The sequence below is a fragment of the Oncorhynchus nerka genome, linkage group LG11 (assembly GCF_034236695.1).
Source record: "Oncorhynchus nerka isolate Pitt River linkage group LG11, Oner_Uvic_2.0, whole genome shotgun sequence".
NCBI classification, from domain to species: domain Eukaryota; kingdom Metazoa; phylum Chordata; class Actinopteri; order Salmoniformes; family Salmonidae; genus Oncorhynchus; species Oncorhynchus nerka.
The window spans coordinates 58,050,753-58,069,540 of NC_088406.1; the positions used below are offsets into that span (position 1 = coordinate 58,050,753).

An 18,788-nucleotide genomic window follows, 5' to 3' on the forward strand; every position below is an offset into this window, starting at 1 on the left:
GTTTGATTTCACAGAAGTGTGATTGACTTGGAGTTACATTGTGTTGTTTAAGTGTTCCCTTTATTTTTTTGAGCAGTGTATATGTTTCCGGGTCTATTTTGTGGCACATTTGGAGAGATATAACATCTGTAACATACAAATACGAACCAGACCCTTTGTAATATATCATAAAAGGCATGAGAAGATCTTCTGTAGAAGTTACCACATGGTTGTCAGTCAACACATCACTTCATATCTGAATTCAAAGAGGCATGAATGCATGCTACTACTGACAACATATATATTTTTTAATTATGCGGACTACTCCAGATTTTCAGGAACACACTGTCCCTGGGGGTTGTAGTCAACTCTCAATAGGAGACTTTCACCTTTCACCTAAAGAAAGGAACAGCGGTACTGTAATACTGACAAAATACTTTCCCCTTTGTAGTATATGAACAATGCTACGCCAGATAACCACATGGCAGACCAATCCAGTGGAGGAAAAAAAAAGGGTTTGCATCTCAAGAATATTGTCAACAGGAGAGCTGGTTAAAAGCAGCGCACTCAGACAGTGAATCAATGTCAAAAACAGACTCCAGGCAACATTCCACACAATTCCTCTAATGTGGTTGTCTGCTGTACCACAACGAGCCAAGTATTGGCCTAGCTTATGACGTCAAATGTTCAGGTGTTCTACCAAACCAAGTTTCAATGGCACCTGTCAATATTTGAACTTGGGCCTAATAAGTAGGCTACAACCATTGGTAGCAAGTGTATGCCTTTGAAATTGCTGTGAACTTGAAGCCACCCTGGACTGGCCTGGGCAGGGCAGGGTTAAGAAAGTGTGCATTACAGCTTTCTGGCAAAGAACATTGAGGACTTAGTAACACCAACAGGTCTAAATCTTGCTTAATAATGCTTAGGAATGAACTGTTTAGAGAAAGAAAAAATAAACCTTAATTTTAAAGGTCACTAAGACTGAAACCCTGAGTAGGCTAATGCAGCATTGATAGGCTTTGAGCTACTCTTTGAAAATAAATAGCTACATTGCAATTTCAACAGAACCTTGCACGATCACTTAAATGGGTATCCCAATTTCCCTTTAAAATGAAACATGATAAAGAAAGTTATTGTTAATTTCAAAATCAAAAGTATTTAAATTGTTTTCTCTGTGCATCGGCGTAGCCTATCGCTTTTGCTTTACTAGTGGAAATATTGTATTTTATGTTGATTGTTTAAATAAATGGTTTTTAAAAGTAAATCAATTGACCTATGAATATTTTTAGAGATTCACTTATAGTAACTCAGCAAACTGTCGAAGCAAATGACAAGGCGGGGATGCCACAACACGAGTTTGACAATGGATACATTGTCTCCTTTTAAACTTCTATTACAATATTAGCGAATTAACTAACAATGGCGTCATTCGGACTCCTTTCACAAGTTCTAAAAGCGCGCATCACCATAAAACGTTTCTAAACAAAGTTGAGTGTCTTACAAACGTAGTATCATCTCCTTTCAGTTCACAACTGATACGACCTTTTTACTCAATCTCTTCCACTAGACTGCCTTGAAAATTTCGTCTTTAGTTTGCGGTCGGAAGAAGTTGATATATAGTTTAGAGGAAGAAAAAGTTATACAGCAGATAGCTATTTTTATGACTACGTGTTGATTCACCGAGCATGCTACGAAATAGGGAACGCCTGTAAAATATAAATATTGTTTTTGTATAGGCCTAAGTCTTAAAATGCGTAGTCTATCCAGCCAGCGATGTGCACGTAATCTGTATTGACAATATGATGGATATTATCTACATTTAAAACGAATTAATCCACCATCAGACATCTAACGTTACGCCTTTTGAAAACTGAGCGACTGTTGTTTTTTTAATGACCCAGTTATTGCGCAAACACACAATGCATTTCTTATTTTTACATAGTTATTGAGTACAAACTTGGAATAATATAATTGAACAGGCAAAGCATAAAGTTAAACATCCAACAAACCTGTGTCAGGCAGCCTCCTAGGTGTGAACCATTCACAATCTTTAAAGAGGATGTAGCGCTCAACAGTGGATCTCACTTGTAAAGCAGCTGCTTGGCCAATCAGTGATGCTGTCTAATATTTCCCCCATACAATTTTCAAAGGCGTGTTTTCATTGGACAATTTTTATTGAACGTTACGTCCGCGTCCATCTTTTTGCACATTCCATCACACTTTATTTACGTCACATTATTCAAATTTGCTCAAACAACTTGTATTTGTTTTTTAAAGATGCTTCGGATGCAAGTTTGTTCAGACAAGTTCAATTTTGTTCCAAATTCAATTTCAATACAATCTTTATCAGAACAATTCATGTAGCCTACGATTTTATTACATTTTTTGTTGTTTTTGACAACACAGTTTTGCCACATTATCAGACATCCATTAATTAGGCCTACCCTTTTTCTCATATGGACAAACGATGATATTCCACCAGGCTAAAGGACATTATAGCCTACAGTATGTAAAGGACATTGTATGGAGCCAACTGCTCAATTGCTTATGCTGTCTAGCCTAACTTAACTTCATCCAACCAACTAATATTAAGATTGTCAGTCAACAGTCAAGTTACTCACACACTGTATTCTGTGATCTGATGGTGACAACTAACATTTACAGGATGAATTTATGCTTTAATGTCGCTTTAAAATCCTTTAAAAAAAATCCCTTTAGCCTTGTGCCCTAAACCTGTGCTTCTATTGTGCCAAAAAGCTCCCTGAAAAGAATTAAAAGTTTGATCACATATTGACAAACCAACATATACATCATCAAACACATTCAATCGCATTTGATAAATGGCAAAAAGGAACACAAACTTGTTCTTGTTCTTGACCGGCCATCAGTGTCCAGATCTCCAATTCAATAGAGCAATTGTGGTGTGTCGACTCATGGAAGCAAGCATTCAACAAAAGAGCACAGAGAAATCTGAGGGAGCTGGTGACATTCCCTAGGATTGGTCAACAACATCCCGAGCAGGTGCCTCAACCAAGCCAGTGGCTGATCCCAATGATGGGGAATGAATGTAAAGTAAAAAAACATACTATTGTCCAAATACGTACATTAAAAAAATGTGTGTACAATCTGTGTACAACACTGTTTGTCTGAGAAAAGGATGTTCCATGTCCACCTGTTTTATGAAATAATATAATAATAATAATAATAATAATATATGCCTTTTAGCAGTCTTACAGTAAAGCGTGCATACAATTTTTACGTTAGGGAGAACCCAGGAATTAAACCACTATCCTGGTGTTGCAAAAGCCATGCTCTACCAACTACTAGCTGCAGAGGACTGAACGTAAAGGACAGTACATAAATAGCAAATAAAAGTTTCGAGAAATAATACGTGTATGTGTGTAGATGTGTAGTAATAGTGTAGATGAAGACAGTTTTTGGTGTTTTATCCTTTACTGAAAGAAACAGGTGCCAATATGGCATCTAGTGCAAACTTGGGTAAATCTGGCCAATAGTTCTGTGCAGAGCCCTGTCTGCAGCCACAACCGCAAAGTCATAAAGCAACCCACCACTACATCCCATCTCTCACTTTTTCCCACTTGGGAAAAACAGTAGGTTGAATGGACTTTCCATAGAGCAGTTCAGGTTAATGTTACAAGGGGGAAAAATGGGTTGATGTGGGGGCCATCCCTGACAGTAGGTCTACATGTTCTACCCCTTTAAGCTGATGACAAACAATAATTATGAACATAATGGATTGGATTTCTATAGTGCTTTTCCACGAGGTGCTCAATGCACTTAGAGTTGAATGGGCGTCAACTCAACTCATCCAACACCAAGGTCTGCCATCAAATCAAATCAAATCAAATTGGTCACATACACATGGTTAGCAGATGTTATTGCGAGTGTAGCGAAATGCTTGTGCTTCTAGTTCCGACTGTACAGTAATATCTAACGAGTAATCTAACAATTTCACAACAACTACCTTATACACACAAGTGTAAAGGGATGAATAAGAATATGTACATATAAATATATTGATGAGCGATGGCCGTGTGGCATAGGCAAGATGCAGTAGATGGTATAGAGTACAGTATATACATATGAGATGAGTAATGTAGGGTATGTATACATTATATAAAGTGGCATTGTTTAAAGTGACTAGGGATACATTTACATCCAATTTTTAATTATTAAAGTGGCTAGAGATCTGAGTCAGTATGTTGGCAGCAGTCACTCAATGTTAGTAATGGCTGTTTAACAGTCTGATGACCTTGAGATAGAAGCTGTTTTTCAGTCTCTCGGTCCCAGCTTTGATGCACCTGTACTGACCTCATCTTCTGGGTGATAGCGGGGTGAACAGGCAGTGGCTTGGGTGGTTGTTGTCCTTCATGATTTTTTTGGCCTTTCTGTGACATCAGGTGGTGTAGGTGTCCTGGAGGGCAGATAGTTTTCCCCCGGTGATGCGTTGTGCAGACCTCACTACCCTCTGGAGAGCCTTACGGTTGTGGGCGGAGCAGTTGCCGTACCAGGTGGTGATACAGCCTGACAGGATGCTCTCGATTGTGCATCTGTAAAAGTTTGTGTGTGTTTTCGGTGAGTATGAGGTTATTTTCCTGACACCACACTCCGAGGGCCCTCACCTCCTCCCTGTAGGCCGTCTCATCGTTGTTGGTAATCAAGCCTACCACTGTAGTGTCGCCTGCAAACTTGATGATTGAGTTGGAGGCGTGCATGGCCACACAGATGACTGACGAGTTTAATGTCTACAATGCATGTTTGCTTCCTATTGTGGTCATAACTGGAATCTGTTCATACTGTAATAACAATATTTCATATTCATATACAGGTACATCCTCAATAGTACAAAGTGTTTTATCAATCAACTTTTTTATGTTAAATTACAGGCTTTTAATTTTACATCATTGGAAAGCTTTGCCTTTCTTTCGAACCATAAATGTTTGATTATGGAAAACTGTTATTTGATCAAATGATGAACCCCATGATTTGTTTTGCTCATTATTTAATGTGACCAGACCAATGGCGCACTCTAGAGTAGGACCCATCAAAGTGAGACTCAGCAAATCATTGATGTCAGACTATCAGTTATGTTTATTCAATGAAATGTCAAAGACAAAAGGTTCTAATCTAAAACTTAAACTAAAGAGGATAATTTAGTCATTATTTCATTGTCAATTTGAAGAGTATTTATTTGAATGGCTGACTACATATTACTTTATTCGGTATTGCAATAGAATGCATAACATTCATAAACATGTGAATGCTAGAATTGTTTTAAACCATGGACCCCTAGGTACGGTAGTGCAAACTTCACTTCTAATTGCCCCCTTTTGGCGATTCTAAATATTCAATATTCATTCAAATCCCCCTGCAGCAGGATTGTTTTCCTCCTGCGACAAAATGGGTCATATTAAGATCTGACATCTGTAGGCTACAAAATAGGCATTTTTTTCGGATAAAAAATGATCAGCACTTCAATTATAGGTAGCGTTACAGTTTTTACAATCACTTTGGTGCAAGTATGTTGTACATTTTAACTCTAAGCAAAAAAATCAAAGTAGATTCTCAAAATGGCTTATGTTTCAAAACTATAAGCACATTTTGACTGAGTAAAACAAATACATTTACAAAGTCACTTGTTCATTGCAGAAAATCACTCTTTCAATTTGGAAAGTCTACATATTCAATCAAAGTATCTGCTTTTCTCAAAATGCAATATTCACTTTACTTTTAATACTATTTTCTTGTCATTTTTTAACAATATTATTATCACCTAATCAAACTGCCCAAAATGGATAACTACTGAACTCAAATGATATAGTGCTTAGTTAACGTATAGTTTGCTAACTGCTGAACACTGTACATTTCTATATGTTGACCTCATATCAATTTGACATGAGTATATGGATGTGGCTGTAAGTACTACATCATTATTCTCCATCCACCAGTGTGCTCCAATAGGACAAAGTAGAAAGATTCACTCTACACTCTAAAAAGAAAAGGTTCGTGGAGTATCCTTTAGGGGTTCTTCAAATTGAAACTGTGGGGGAACCTCTATATGTTATTCAAAGAACCCTTTAAATGGATCCTCGAAAAACATTTTGAAGAACCTTTTGGGGTTTGTTTTTGAACTATCCCCCCCTGCCCTATTATTGTTATTATTATTATTAATATGCATAGCAGTAACACTATATTTTAGTTGTCAGTGTTAATAATGATTTTAGTGACATGTTAATGTGTTGATGTTCTCCATATCCATAGCCAGAATGAGTGAGTTTGCATTGTATGGTGATCGAACCAGTTTCCTGTTGTATTGTCACGCCCTGAGTGTTTTAGGTCAGGGCGTGACTAGGGGCGTTTCTAGGTATTATATTTCTATGTTGGTGTGTGTGTGTGTGTGTGTGTGTATGGTTCCCAATTGGAGGCAGCTGATGATCGTTACCTCTAATTGGGGATCATACTTAGTGTGTCCTTTTTCCCACCTGCGATGTGGGATATTGTTTTGTATGACCTACATATGCCTATGTAGGTCGCGATCGTTATAGCGTTGTTGTTTAGGAAATGTCACTATCAATAAAATGTGAAACGCTGGTCCAATTATTCATACGACGGTCGTGACATACATTCATCAGAGGTGTAGGGAGGGTGAAGTCTGTGAATCGCAAAAAATAGTACAGGTGTTTAATTTAAAAAACATGCACACGACAGAACATGCACACGATACCTTGGTTTTTGTAGTGAATGAAAAAAACTGTTTTGATAATGGTTTTCGTGCACATACCTTGTCCGTAATGTAGACGCCTATGGGGTTTTCATTGAAGAGGTAAGGGAGAAGGATGGTACATACCAATACCAATTGACATACCTTTGTATGCCTCCTCTATATACCTACAGACACAAAAGTGAGCAGTTCAGTCACCTCTACCCAATACAGTTAACCTTCAACATATTCTTATAGTATACATATTCTTACCTCTGTTGATTGATATCCATTGAAATTTGTCAATTTTTTGTTTTACAAAGATTTGCACAAATATGAAAAGATGGTATCATCATAAAACACTATCAATTTAGATCATATAAGGGACAAACCTTAAATTGAGATCTTTACATTTTTCAGTTAAGTGTCTGGGCCTGCTCTCCTTTCATATTAAAATCCAAATGTTTCAGTTGGGCAGTTGGGTTCCTGCAAAAAAAAAAAAAAACTACTAAGGAGGTTTCTCAATGAACCCCACCTCCTATGGGGTTCTTGAAGAACCCTTTGGGGGTAATTTTCAGTGCCAAGAACCCTAAGGTTTCTCAAACTTTAATGATCTTAGAAGAACCCTTGTAGAACACCACATTTTTTAGAGTGTTGTTGCTACCATTATGAATTATAGTGTTGTGTATGTACCATGCACTTCTGTAATACCTGGGTTGTATTTAATAATATATTCCAGTCATTATCTAAATGCCAATGATACACTGTGAGCTGATTCATTTCAAGCAGGGGATACAGCATCAGTTTACAAGTCATGTGGAAAATGTGATTTAGTACAATGTTGCATGCGGCAGAAATGGAATACATAACTGTCCTACGTTTTCACAGTAGCCAATACCCCTATTTCTGATGATTTGTCTTACGTATGTACTGTATAAGGATAATGAAACTGTAAGACACACATTTCTCAACTTGCTCACAACCTGCCATTACAATCAATCAAATCAATTATAAAGCACTTCTTACATAAGCTGGTGTCAGAAAGTGCTGTACAGAAACCCAGCCTAAAACCCCAAACAGCAAGCAATGCAGGTGTAGAATCACGGTGGCTAGGAAAAACTCCATAGAAAGGACAGAACCTAGGAAGAAACCTAGAGAGGACCAGGCTATGAGGGGTGGCCAGTCCTCTTCTGGCTGTGCCAGGTGTAGATTATAACAGAACATGGCCAAGATGTTAAAATGTTCATAGATGATCAGCAGGCTCAAATAATAATAATCACAGTGGTTGTCGAGGGTGCAACAGGTCAGCACCTCAGGAGTAAATGTTAGCTGGCTTTTCATAGCCGATCATTCAGAGTATCTCTACCACTCCTGCTGTCTCTAGAGAGTTGAAAACAGCAGGTCTGGGACAGGTAGTACATCTGGTGAACAGGTCAGGGTTCCATAGCCACAGGCAGAACAGTTGAAACTGGAGCAGCAGCATGGCCAGGTGGACTGGGGACAGCAAGGAGTCATCAGGCCAGGTAGTCCTGAGGCATGGTGCTAGGGCTCAGGTCCTCAGAGAGAGAGAGAGAGAAAGAAAGAAAGTAAGAAAGAGAGAAAGAAAGAAAGAAAGAAAGAAAGAGAAAGAAATAAAGAAAGAGAGAAAGAGAGAGAATTAGAGAGAACATACTTAAATTCACACAGGACACCGGATAAGACAGGAGAAATACTCCAGATATAACAGACTGCCCCTAGCCCCCCGACACATAAACTACTTCAGCATAAATACTGGAGGAGGGGTCGGGAGACACTGTGGTCCCGTCTGACAATACCCCCGGACAGGGCCAAACAGGCAGGATATAACCCCACCCACTTTGCCATGCAAAACCCCCACACCACTAGAGGGATATCTTCAACCACCAACTTACCATCCTGAGACAAGTCCGAGTATAGCCCCCAAAGGTCTCCGCCACGGCACAACCCAAGGGGGGTTCCAGGCAGCAGTAGCCTCGTTGTTAGAACATTGTGCCAGTAACTGAAAAGCTGCTGGTTTGAATACCGGAGGCGACAATGTGAAAAATCTGTCGATGTGCCCTTATGTTTCAAAACTATAAGCACATTTTGATTATGATGATAACTATTAGGATTTTACTTCACAGTAAGTAAAATATTTATATATATTTACAAATCAGAGATGTAGTCTACTGTATAGTATGTAACAAATGCATCTCCTATACCAAGGGGTACTCAACGACTATTTGAGAAGATACCTTTGCCACAAATTTCCTAGGTGGCAAAGGTATGGATATTGTAAATTATCGGTTTATAGTTACCAAGCCCCACCTTGCGACTCACCCATGCAACCCCAAACTGCATTAAATTGAAAGCCCGACTGAGTTCCTAAAAAATAAAAACAATTGTTAAAGTCGGGAAACACGCATTCCGCATTGACCCCATTCTGGGTTCGGATCTGGACCGCGGTCTGCCTGTAGAATATGGCTGCCCTAAAAATACAACAAACCCTCCGGTGTTGCTAATCCTCAAAAGAGGCTTGTCAGGCTTTAATTTGTTTAATTTGATTACAGTACACCTATGTTGTCATTATATTTGAGCAATACATTTATTTTGTTGCATCACTGATTGTGAATGATGTCTTCAGTGATCACACCTTTGGTCAACACATGGCATAGAAATTATGGAAATTTGATTTTCAGGAAATGTTTATGGGTAGTGCAATGTGTAATGTGAAAACAGTGTAATGTACTGTAATTTACAGTACTGTAGCATATTATATTCAAAGGGCAATTTTTAAACACGCATTTTTCGCTATTGGATTAAATGGTTGTTGAAAGGACTCAATTGAGAAGATATCATTATGTTGTGTTTTGGTGATTAACTCAATGTACTCAATATATTTTGGATCAAATGTTGTGTGGTGAAAGATGTCTCCAAACAATATGAATACACAATAACATATTTTGAATACAAGGCTTGCTGTTTTACAAGGGTTACCAGTTTGGAGTTTTGAAAATTCCCCACATAGGCATACTTCTGAAAATAGCACCAAAGCCATTGAAAAAAAATGTAAATTGTAGCCTAGTTAAAATGACTAAATGGTCAGCCTATCATTCATTATCTGATGAATTGGTGACTAAACAAAATGTTCTCATGGTATTTCACAGAATAACTTGATTTTGCATGAATGACTCAGGGAAAAAACTGTGAAAAACGCAAAGAATGCGCAATCAAAAGATAGGGCATTACAATTGTTATCAGTTTAGAGTTTTGTACTTAGTTTTTTTAATATAGTACCACATACATCTAAAAAATGTGCCAAAGTGATTGAAAAAAAAACGGTAATATGATATATATAACATTGATGATTTACATTCAACCACCGTTATTTTCACCATGTATTATTTCTGTTTGTATTCCTTATTTATTTGATTTTCACATACAATGGTGAGCGTGTGAACTGAGGCAGATCAGACTCAGGGTGGCGCGAGAAGCTAAAGGATTGGTGTCTGGGACTCACGATAGGTCATTGCGGGTCACAGCGCAGCGCATGACAACGCAGCGTCCAGTGGTTGACACTTCATTACCATAAGGACTGGATTTTTTTGTTTGTTGTAAGAATCATTCTTATACCTACAACTAATAATTTCAGAAATAGGTTAAAAACATTGACTACCTCATATGCCTACGCAGTTCTTAGAATTGGGTTTTTAACCTATATGAGTAGAATATTATTGTAATGAAAGAAAATAAAAATAAAAATTGCATGGTTTAGTACATTCGTTTGATGACTATGTTAAATTATACTTAGGGAGAACCATTGGTTGATTCTCATTTTATGTGATGGTACTTGCTGGAATATTCAATAATAACATTATGCAGGGGGATTATGATACAGTGCCTTAAACATTTATGAAAAATAAAACACTAATCTTCATTAGATAAGTATTCCACGCCCTGAGTCAATACATGTTAGAATCACCTTAGGCAGCTGTTACAGGTGTGAGTCTTTCTGGGTAAATCTCTAAGCACTATTCACAACTGAATTGTGCAACATTTGCCCATTATTATTTTCAAAATTCTTCAAGCTCTGTCAAATTGGTTGTTGATCATTGCTAGACAACCATTTTCAGTTCTTGCCATAACTTTTCAATCAGATTTAAGTCAAAACTGTAACTCTGCTGCTTAGGAATATTCACTGTTCTTAGTAAGCAACTTCAGTGTGCATTTGGCCTTGTGTTTTAGGTTATTGTCCTGCGGAAAGGTGAATTCATCTCCCAGTGTCTGCTGGAAAGCAGACTGAACCAGGTTTTCCTCTAGGATTTTGCCTGTGCTTGAAGCCATTCCATTTCTTCAGTCCATAACGATTACATTTATGAAAAATATGCTTGAGAATATGGAGCGTGGTAATCAGTAATGTGTTGCATTGGATTTGCCCAAAACATAACACTGTATTCAGGAAAAAAATTATTGCTTTACCACATTTTGTGGAGTATTACTTTAGTGCCTTGTTGCAAACAGGATGCATGTTTTGGAATATTTGTATTATGTACAGACTTAATCCTTTTTACTCTTTCAATTAGGTTAGTATTGTGGAGAAACTACAATGTTGTTGAGGCATCCTCAGTTTTCTTCTATCACAGCTATTAAACTCTGCAACTGTTTGCCGGAGAGGAAGGGAATCCCTGAGTGGTTACCTTCTTCTCCGGCAACTGAGTTAGGAAGGATGCCTGTATCTTAGTAGTGACTCGGTGTATTGATTAACTTTACCATGGTTAAAGGGATATTTTTTTTTAAATCCTTTTTTTTTACCCATTTACCAATAGGTACCCTTCTTTGTGACACATTGGAACACCTCCCCTGGTCCTTGTGGTTGTATCTGTGTTTGGAAATCATTGCTCAACTGAAGGACCTTAAAGATAATTGTATGTGTGGGGTACAGAATCATGTTAAACACTGTTATTGCAGACAGAATGAGTCTGCAATTTATTATGGGATTTATGCGATTTTTTTTCACCCAACTTTTAACCTAAATCCAATGACAGGATGACATTTTTTGCTGAATTCACATTAGTTAACAACAACCAAATTTAAATCAAAACTGGACGTTGAACTGACATCTGTGCCCAGTGGGATGCAAACGCTGCCAATATGATTTTGTTTTACATGGATGCAGGCTGTTAGGTAGCCTAGACCTTTTCTTCCTTTCACCCACTTTAACCTGCCATTGCACCTAAACTGTTTACGCTTGGATCAACCCTACTCATGTTAACTTTCAGCGAACATTTGGATAACCATGATAGCTTTGCCCTCATGTGGGTGCTAGCAAGTATACTCTGTAGTGTTAGGTATCAACAGTTAATCCAGTAGGGATTTAACCTAACGTAGCAGGCGTAAGAGAAACGCCTGAGCAGAGTTTCTACATGTGGTTTTCAGAGGAAAAGGAAGCTAGGTTTAAAATTGCAACTCCACTTAGTCTAGTAGGGGCTGGAAGCTATAGTGAGCTTTGATTGGTCAATAGCACAACTATGTCTCTGATTATTTGCATTGAAAATTAATATGACTCAACTCCTAATGTATAACTGTGCATTTTCTTAAGAAAATACTATGTGTTTGCTGTTGGTGGTATTATGTTGCTCAGATAATAATCTATTGGCATATTTTACCAGCCTGGTCTCACAGACTAGACGTAACATAGTAAATGTAAATCTGGGACACTCAAATTAGTATGTTATGTTAGTATGATATGTTACGTTTTGAATGGTTACATAAAACAGATGGTTACTTAACGCAAAAACGAAAGTAGGATGGTTGGTCAGGGTGAATGGGTGAGCATGTATAGTGAACATCAAGCAACCCAAAGGTTGCGAGTTTGAAACTCATCGTGGTCAACTTTAGCATGTTAGCAACTTTTTGACTACTTACTACTTTTGAGCTACTTTCAAACTACTTAGCATGTTAGCTACCCCTTCCCCTAACCTTAACCCTTTTAGCTAACCCTTCCCCTAACCCTAACCTTTAGCTAACCCTTCCCTTAACCCTTTAACCAAACTCCTAAACTAACCCTAACCTTAACCCTAACCCTAACCCTAGCCTAGCTAACATTATTGTTAGCCACCTAACCAAATTCGAAACATATTGTACGTTTTGCAAATTCTTAACATATACATTTATCAAATTTGTAACATATAATATGAATTGTAATTCATAACATATCATGGACATCCAAAAATGAATACATCCCATACAAAATGTAACATATCATACTAAATGGTGTGTCTCTGATTTACATACAGAATAAAATGAAATGCTCTGAGACCAGGTAGATTTTACATGACCTATATAAGGCATTTGGTGCTTAGATTTTATTTTATTTATTGCAAAATATTAGAGTTTGTCATGGACTTGATCTGCTCTTATGCACTTATTATTTTTGTTTAATGCAGAACCTAATATACAATATGAGCTCCCCTTAAGTTATTGTATTTTGTGGTATTAATAAATAATTAGGCTTCATACATCAGATGACTGAATATGATATTTGTTTTATTGTGGTTAGAATACTGAACAAATAACGCCATATGAAAAGATATTTATCATTATTTTAAACATCCCACGTGATCTGAACATTTAAAATGTGTATAGTACGGAGCATTATGGTATATGGAGTATACAGCATGGAGACGCAGTAGTCCTAGTGCCCAAACATCCACCAGTGCACCATGCCTGTTTTACATCTATGTAAATCGTACAAATGACAATAACAAATCATTAAGCAAACTCATAACTCGATTTTTACCACAGTGATTAGAAAACATGTAATTTAACGTTTGAAAAAATAAAATGTAGTTATAAAACGTGTCACACGGTAAGAAAACTCTATGACGCATCGTCTTTAACCAACGTGTATAGTTCCTAAAGTCTCGTTTTAGACTTTCGACAGAAAATAGTCATACTATAAAACTGAATAAAAAGTCTTAAAAACGTTGTTGTTCTTATTTCAAAGACCACATGTATAAAGACGTGTTAAAAAATCCACAATATAAGTAATGGGATTTAATGCCCCAGTCCTGTTCAACGGCGCCTTTCTCTAGTGGTGCTATAAAAGTCTCCAACACTTTAGAAGTCCTGGGATCCTTTATATTTGATTTAATCTCCATTTCTTTTATTTCTTTTTTTCTCTCCAAAGTTGCACACAGGATCAATTATATGAAACACGGCGAAACTTTCAAGATTAAAACGTCCCGATGAAAAAAAGCAGACGAGCAAACGGTTTTGGCGCATGAGACCCAGGGCTGAATCTGTGAGACGGAGCGTACACAATAAACCTGTTGTTAAACTTGCTGTGAAAATATGTTTGAAGAAAATAGACAATTGTTGTACGAAATGTATTCAAGTATAAAATAATGCCCTTTGTTGGGGAAAACTTGAGCAATGTGAGGGTACAAAAGTCCCCTGTGGTATTTACTAGGCTCCTTTGTGAAGTTTGCGCTTTGGCGTCTCCACTTGGCGCATTACCCAGGCCCCTTTAAACGCGATTGTTTCTTTCTTTCTAATGACGTTTACCGGATCAAAACATGCTCTTAATTCGATCAGAAAGCTTCACCCTTCACAACAATACCAGAATAATTTCTCCCAAAGTTTGTTAAGTTGACCGAAATTAGGCAAATGAATAGGGGTCTCCAGGCTACCCCTGACGCAGGTGACGGGGATAATGCACGTTCACACCAGCTGCATTCTTCTTTATTTCTCCCTTTTCTTTCACAGCATTATTAAAATTTAGGCCAATGAAACTATTCACTCGACTCAATAGACATTTTCTTATAGGATAATAGGATACAAATTGAGCCTCTCCAAAGAGTCCTCAGTGGTGGGTAACCCTCGTGTGCCAAAGACTGCTGGAGACGCCGGCCGGTACGCAGGCGACGCTCGTGTGCCAGGCCCATCACACACCTGCCTAGGACTCACACGAAAAAAAGAATGTAAACAAAAAGCTTGCCATCTCTCATAAAAGATGGACGTGTCACCAAGTCGTGTGAGAAACGAGGAGAACAAACGGGGGACTCCGTCTCCAAAAGATCTCCCTTGAACTTGGCGGAACAGCCTATTAAAGGCTTACTTAATTACTCTAATGGCACTGGACAGGCCTTAAAACTCAGACAGGGCTTGGGTGGAAGTTAAGTTCGCTTGCTGGGATTTGTAAACAGGCGATCGTGTGAGAAACGCGAGTTGGAAAAAAGAGGGGTCTTTTTTCGTCGGCTTTGTTTTCAGTGCGCGCACTGCGCCTGGTCGGATCAGGCGAACCCAACGCTCAATTCACATTTCCCGCCTGGGTTGTTACTATGCAAATAATATTCTAAAAGCAATCACGTGCATGTCTTTTGAACAGCCACGTGGATGAACAAAGCAAGTCTGCCCCCCTGCTAGCTGATGGCTTCAGACTTTTTACTTGTTCTTTAACTGATCCTAAATGCACACATTTACTAGAAGCTTGCTCTTTAATCCTACGGAATAATTTAGACCATGAATGCTGGAGTCCCTCGGATGATCACTTTATAAGGGGCAGCTTCTCAGCTCACCTCTCAGTCTACCTAGTCTACAAGCTAAGGAACACATCCAAACTGCCTCACGGCATTACTATTTTGAATTAGAACTTTATCGGCACTTTGCTAAAGGATGGCATCCAAGATGAAGGATCGCAAGGTAGGCGCTTCCCTTCTGCGCTCTGGGATGGAAACCTACTCGGAAACCGTGGCCTTTTCTAGTCGTTATTTGAATATTTATTACAATATTTTACTTTGGTACTCATAATGTACCATCATTATGTATATGTGTAGTCAAAGGCGAAATTTGGTTCCACGGAAATTGATCTGATAGCCTACTATGCTTTTGCGCACTTTAGCTAAAACGTAACCAATATAGTACACATTTGAGTTAGCAAAAACGACAAAAAATGTAAATAATTATTTTAAAGAAGAAAAGTGGCTGAAGTTGTCACTGCAATAGTATAATTGACGGTTCGAAGCACATTAGTGCCATACTCCATGGTTGTGTTTGAACTTTGGCACCTGCCTTGGCCCATGTGATGCTCAGTAGCGCTGTTGCGCTCTAGTGCACCAAAGCGCACCAAGGTGGCTAGGCAAGGCAAGGCAAGGCAACGTCTCTTTGCCGTTTGGTTTCCAAGTAGTTTCGTTCATTCTAGTTTCAATCAGCTTTTTGTTCTAGGTTTCCAGAGCTATACACTTTAGACATGGCCTACTGTTGATTATGTTTGTTTGTCTAATCATTTGCGTTGTTATTTTTCAACAGAGAACTCCCATCTCCCATAAAGTAATAGAAAAAAGAAGACGAGATCGCATCAACCGCTGCCTAAACGAACTGGGGAAAACCGTGCCAATGGCGCGCGCGAAACAGGTAGCATGCAGTTGTACAATTAAATAATCTTATTCACAATTCATAAACAATCGCCTAAATTATCTTATTCAACATTTTATATTGGCTAAATATATGTCTTATTGTTGCATTATTAAATCCTTGCTATGCGTGACAAATAGCGTAGCCTACATAATGTCTGCCACCTGTTTGATTTTGTGTATTTAAACGACGTAATATTATTTTTCTAATATATATTTTTTTCTGATGATAGAACTCTGGAAAGCTGGAGAAGGCCGAGATTCTGGAGATGACAGTTCAGTATCTACGAGCGCTCCACTCTGCAGACTTCCCCCGAGGCAGAGAAAAGGGTGCGTTTTCCTGTCCACTCCAAAGCGCACAGACCCGGGGCTCTCACCCAGAGCGCATCCGTATCCTGTTCCACCTTCCTTGACTCCATTCCGGCTGTCTCGTTGACATATTTATCGTCGTAATATCAATCATCATCACTGTAGTCTATATCGTAAATATATGCTCACATTTGAATGTAATAGCTTAAAGAATATTGGAGTTTCTGTGTGTTTTCTAATCGTCACCTTCTTCGGATTCCTTTTAGGTGAGCTACTGGGGGAGTTCGCCAACTACTTCCACTACGGCTACCACGAGTGCATGAAGAACCTGGTGCACTACCTGACCACGGAGGAGAGGGTTGAGACCAAAGACATCAAGTACGCAAGGATCCTGGCCTTTCTTCAGTCCAAGTCCCGGGTCGCCACCGAGCCGGTGTTCGGCTCACTGGGCGCGTTTCCAGACCAGGCAGATTATCTGTGCCAGTTGCACTCCTCCCCGGAGTCACTCCAGAGTCACAGCCCCAACGACTCCGTGTTTCAGCAGAGCCCACCCGGACACTTCTCTTGGCACAGCACGGCGCGCAGCCCGACCATCTCGTACCCAACGGTGCCGCTTTCCGCACCGACGCAACAGCACCATGGTGGCTACCTGTCACCAGTGCAAGGACTTGACCATCACTACTTCAACTTTTTCAACGGCCACCCGCACGCGAATGCGTTCAGTTTGCACAGTACGCAACATGCGTTGTAAATAGAATCCGGTTACCGTTTTGTGTTGTGTTTATTTATATATGTGTTCATAATAAATACTTAAAGATTGTGGATATTGTATACTGTACAATACATCTTCCTTTTTAAAGCAAAGTAAATGTTTATTTCCCACAGTTTGTTGTTTTCTTGTGGTGTTATAACGTACATTGTTAATCAATTGGTGAAAACCTCCCTAAAAACCTGATGGTATAATAGCGTTGGTCTATTGATTATGAATAGGCCTAATTGTTCATTCTTCTAAATCATTTATTACAGAAGAGCTCTGCCCATTTCTACACAAATATATATTAGTTAACTTTTTTTCACAGCTTATTTTCAACTAACCAAGGGTGTGGTGCTTTTATTCAAACCGTTTTTAATCCAATTAAATCACATTTTATTGGTCACATGCACACATTTAGAAGGTGTTTATTGCGGGTGTAGCGAAATGCTTGTGTTACAAGCTACAACAGTGCAGTAGCATATAATAATTCACAACAATACATCAACATCTAAAAGTAAAATAATGGAATTAAGAAATATATATAACGTCCTTAACAGGTTATTTAGCAAGTTCCAGAATATCCTAGCATTTTTGGAGCGTATGGCAATGTTAGTGGACACGGATTGTGGCCTATTTAATTGCCAGTAAGATGCTTGTTGACAAGCAACCGTGGTCCACTTATCTTTATAACCTCTATAGGCAGTTGTCATGTATCGATAGGACCTTAGGACACTTACAATTAAATAAACACTGAACTAACTCACTAAACTGGGACTTCTCTTCTTCTGTGAAGGATGAACTCTTGTTAACTCAAATATGAATTATATGTTGAGGTTGACAGTTAGGCTACTCTCCTCTTCCTCATCAGACAGTTTCTTTCCTCTTCCTCATCAGTTACTCCTCTTACTTATTAAAGCATATGTACCAGCATAAATATGCTGGAGGTTGCTTTTCTATGAATTGACGATTTTTAATGGCTATTGAAAGTTGAAAAAAGAAAGAAAGTCACACTCCCAAATACATATTATTCATTATAACTCATTGCTGAACTAATGTTTTGGCACCCTTCTGGGTGAAGTACAGATGTAAGACCTAAAACTGACCACCCTGTTGCAGGATTACAAAAACTTGTAGTGTATGTGAGATTTAAAAACACTTCTGAGTTTGTAATTTTCACTTTTAAATGTCAGGCTTGATTTTTCCTTACAAAAATCTATCACCCCTACCAACATTTCCATTAATTATAATCCACATAATAATTCACATTTCCTGTTGCTGCAGTATTATTTTCCAGCTGTAGTGTACTGGCTCAAATTAAGATCCTACATATTTATCAATGCTTTTACTAAGTTATTTAAAGGCAGTGCATCAGTGCAACCAATGGCTATAGTGAGAGGTGTTGTCTTGTTAAGTGATGGGATAATATATATATATATATATATATATATATATATATATATATTAAAATCATTGAGTAAAATAATAGCACATTATGAAATATGATTATGAAAATATTGATGACAACATATTAGGTCATACACAAGCTCCATCATATACTTCTGCCAGATTTGGGCTACACATTTTTTAAGATGGGGTCAATAAGGTATTGTGCACT

The 18,788-nt window shown here is 38.3% G+C and overlaps 2 protein-coding genes across 3 annotated transcripts in view; one reads left to right on the forward strand and one right to left on the reverse strand.

The window, feature by feature from the left end:
* The window catches only part of acsl1a (acyl-CoA synthetase long chain family member 1a), a 57,692-nt gene extending 55,621 nt beyond the window's left edge, over positions 1-2,071 (reverse strand). For both annotated transcript variants that reach the window (XM_029673394.2, XM_029673393.2), the window contains exon 1: positions 1,989-2,071. The gene's annotated coding sequence lies outside the window, so the exon portion shown is untranslated. The remainder of the gene's footprint in view (positions 1-1,988) is intronic.
* Positions 2,072-16,600: 14,529 nt separating this feature from the next.
* On the forward strand, positions 16,601-17,207 carry helt (helt bHLH transcription factor). Its single transcript, XM_029673400.2, has one exon. The coding sequence runs from the start codon at positions 16,601-16,603 to the stop codon at positions 17,168-17,170; it is 570 nt and encodes a 189-aa protein (XP_029529260.2). The 3' UTR covers positions 17,171-17,207.
* Positions 17,208-18,788: the final 1,581 nt, after the last annotated feature.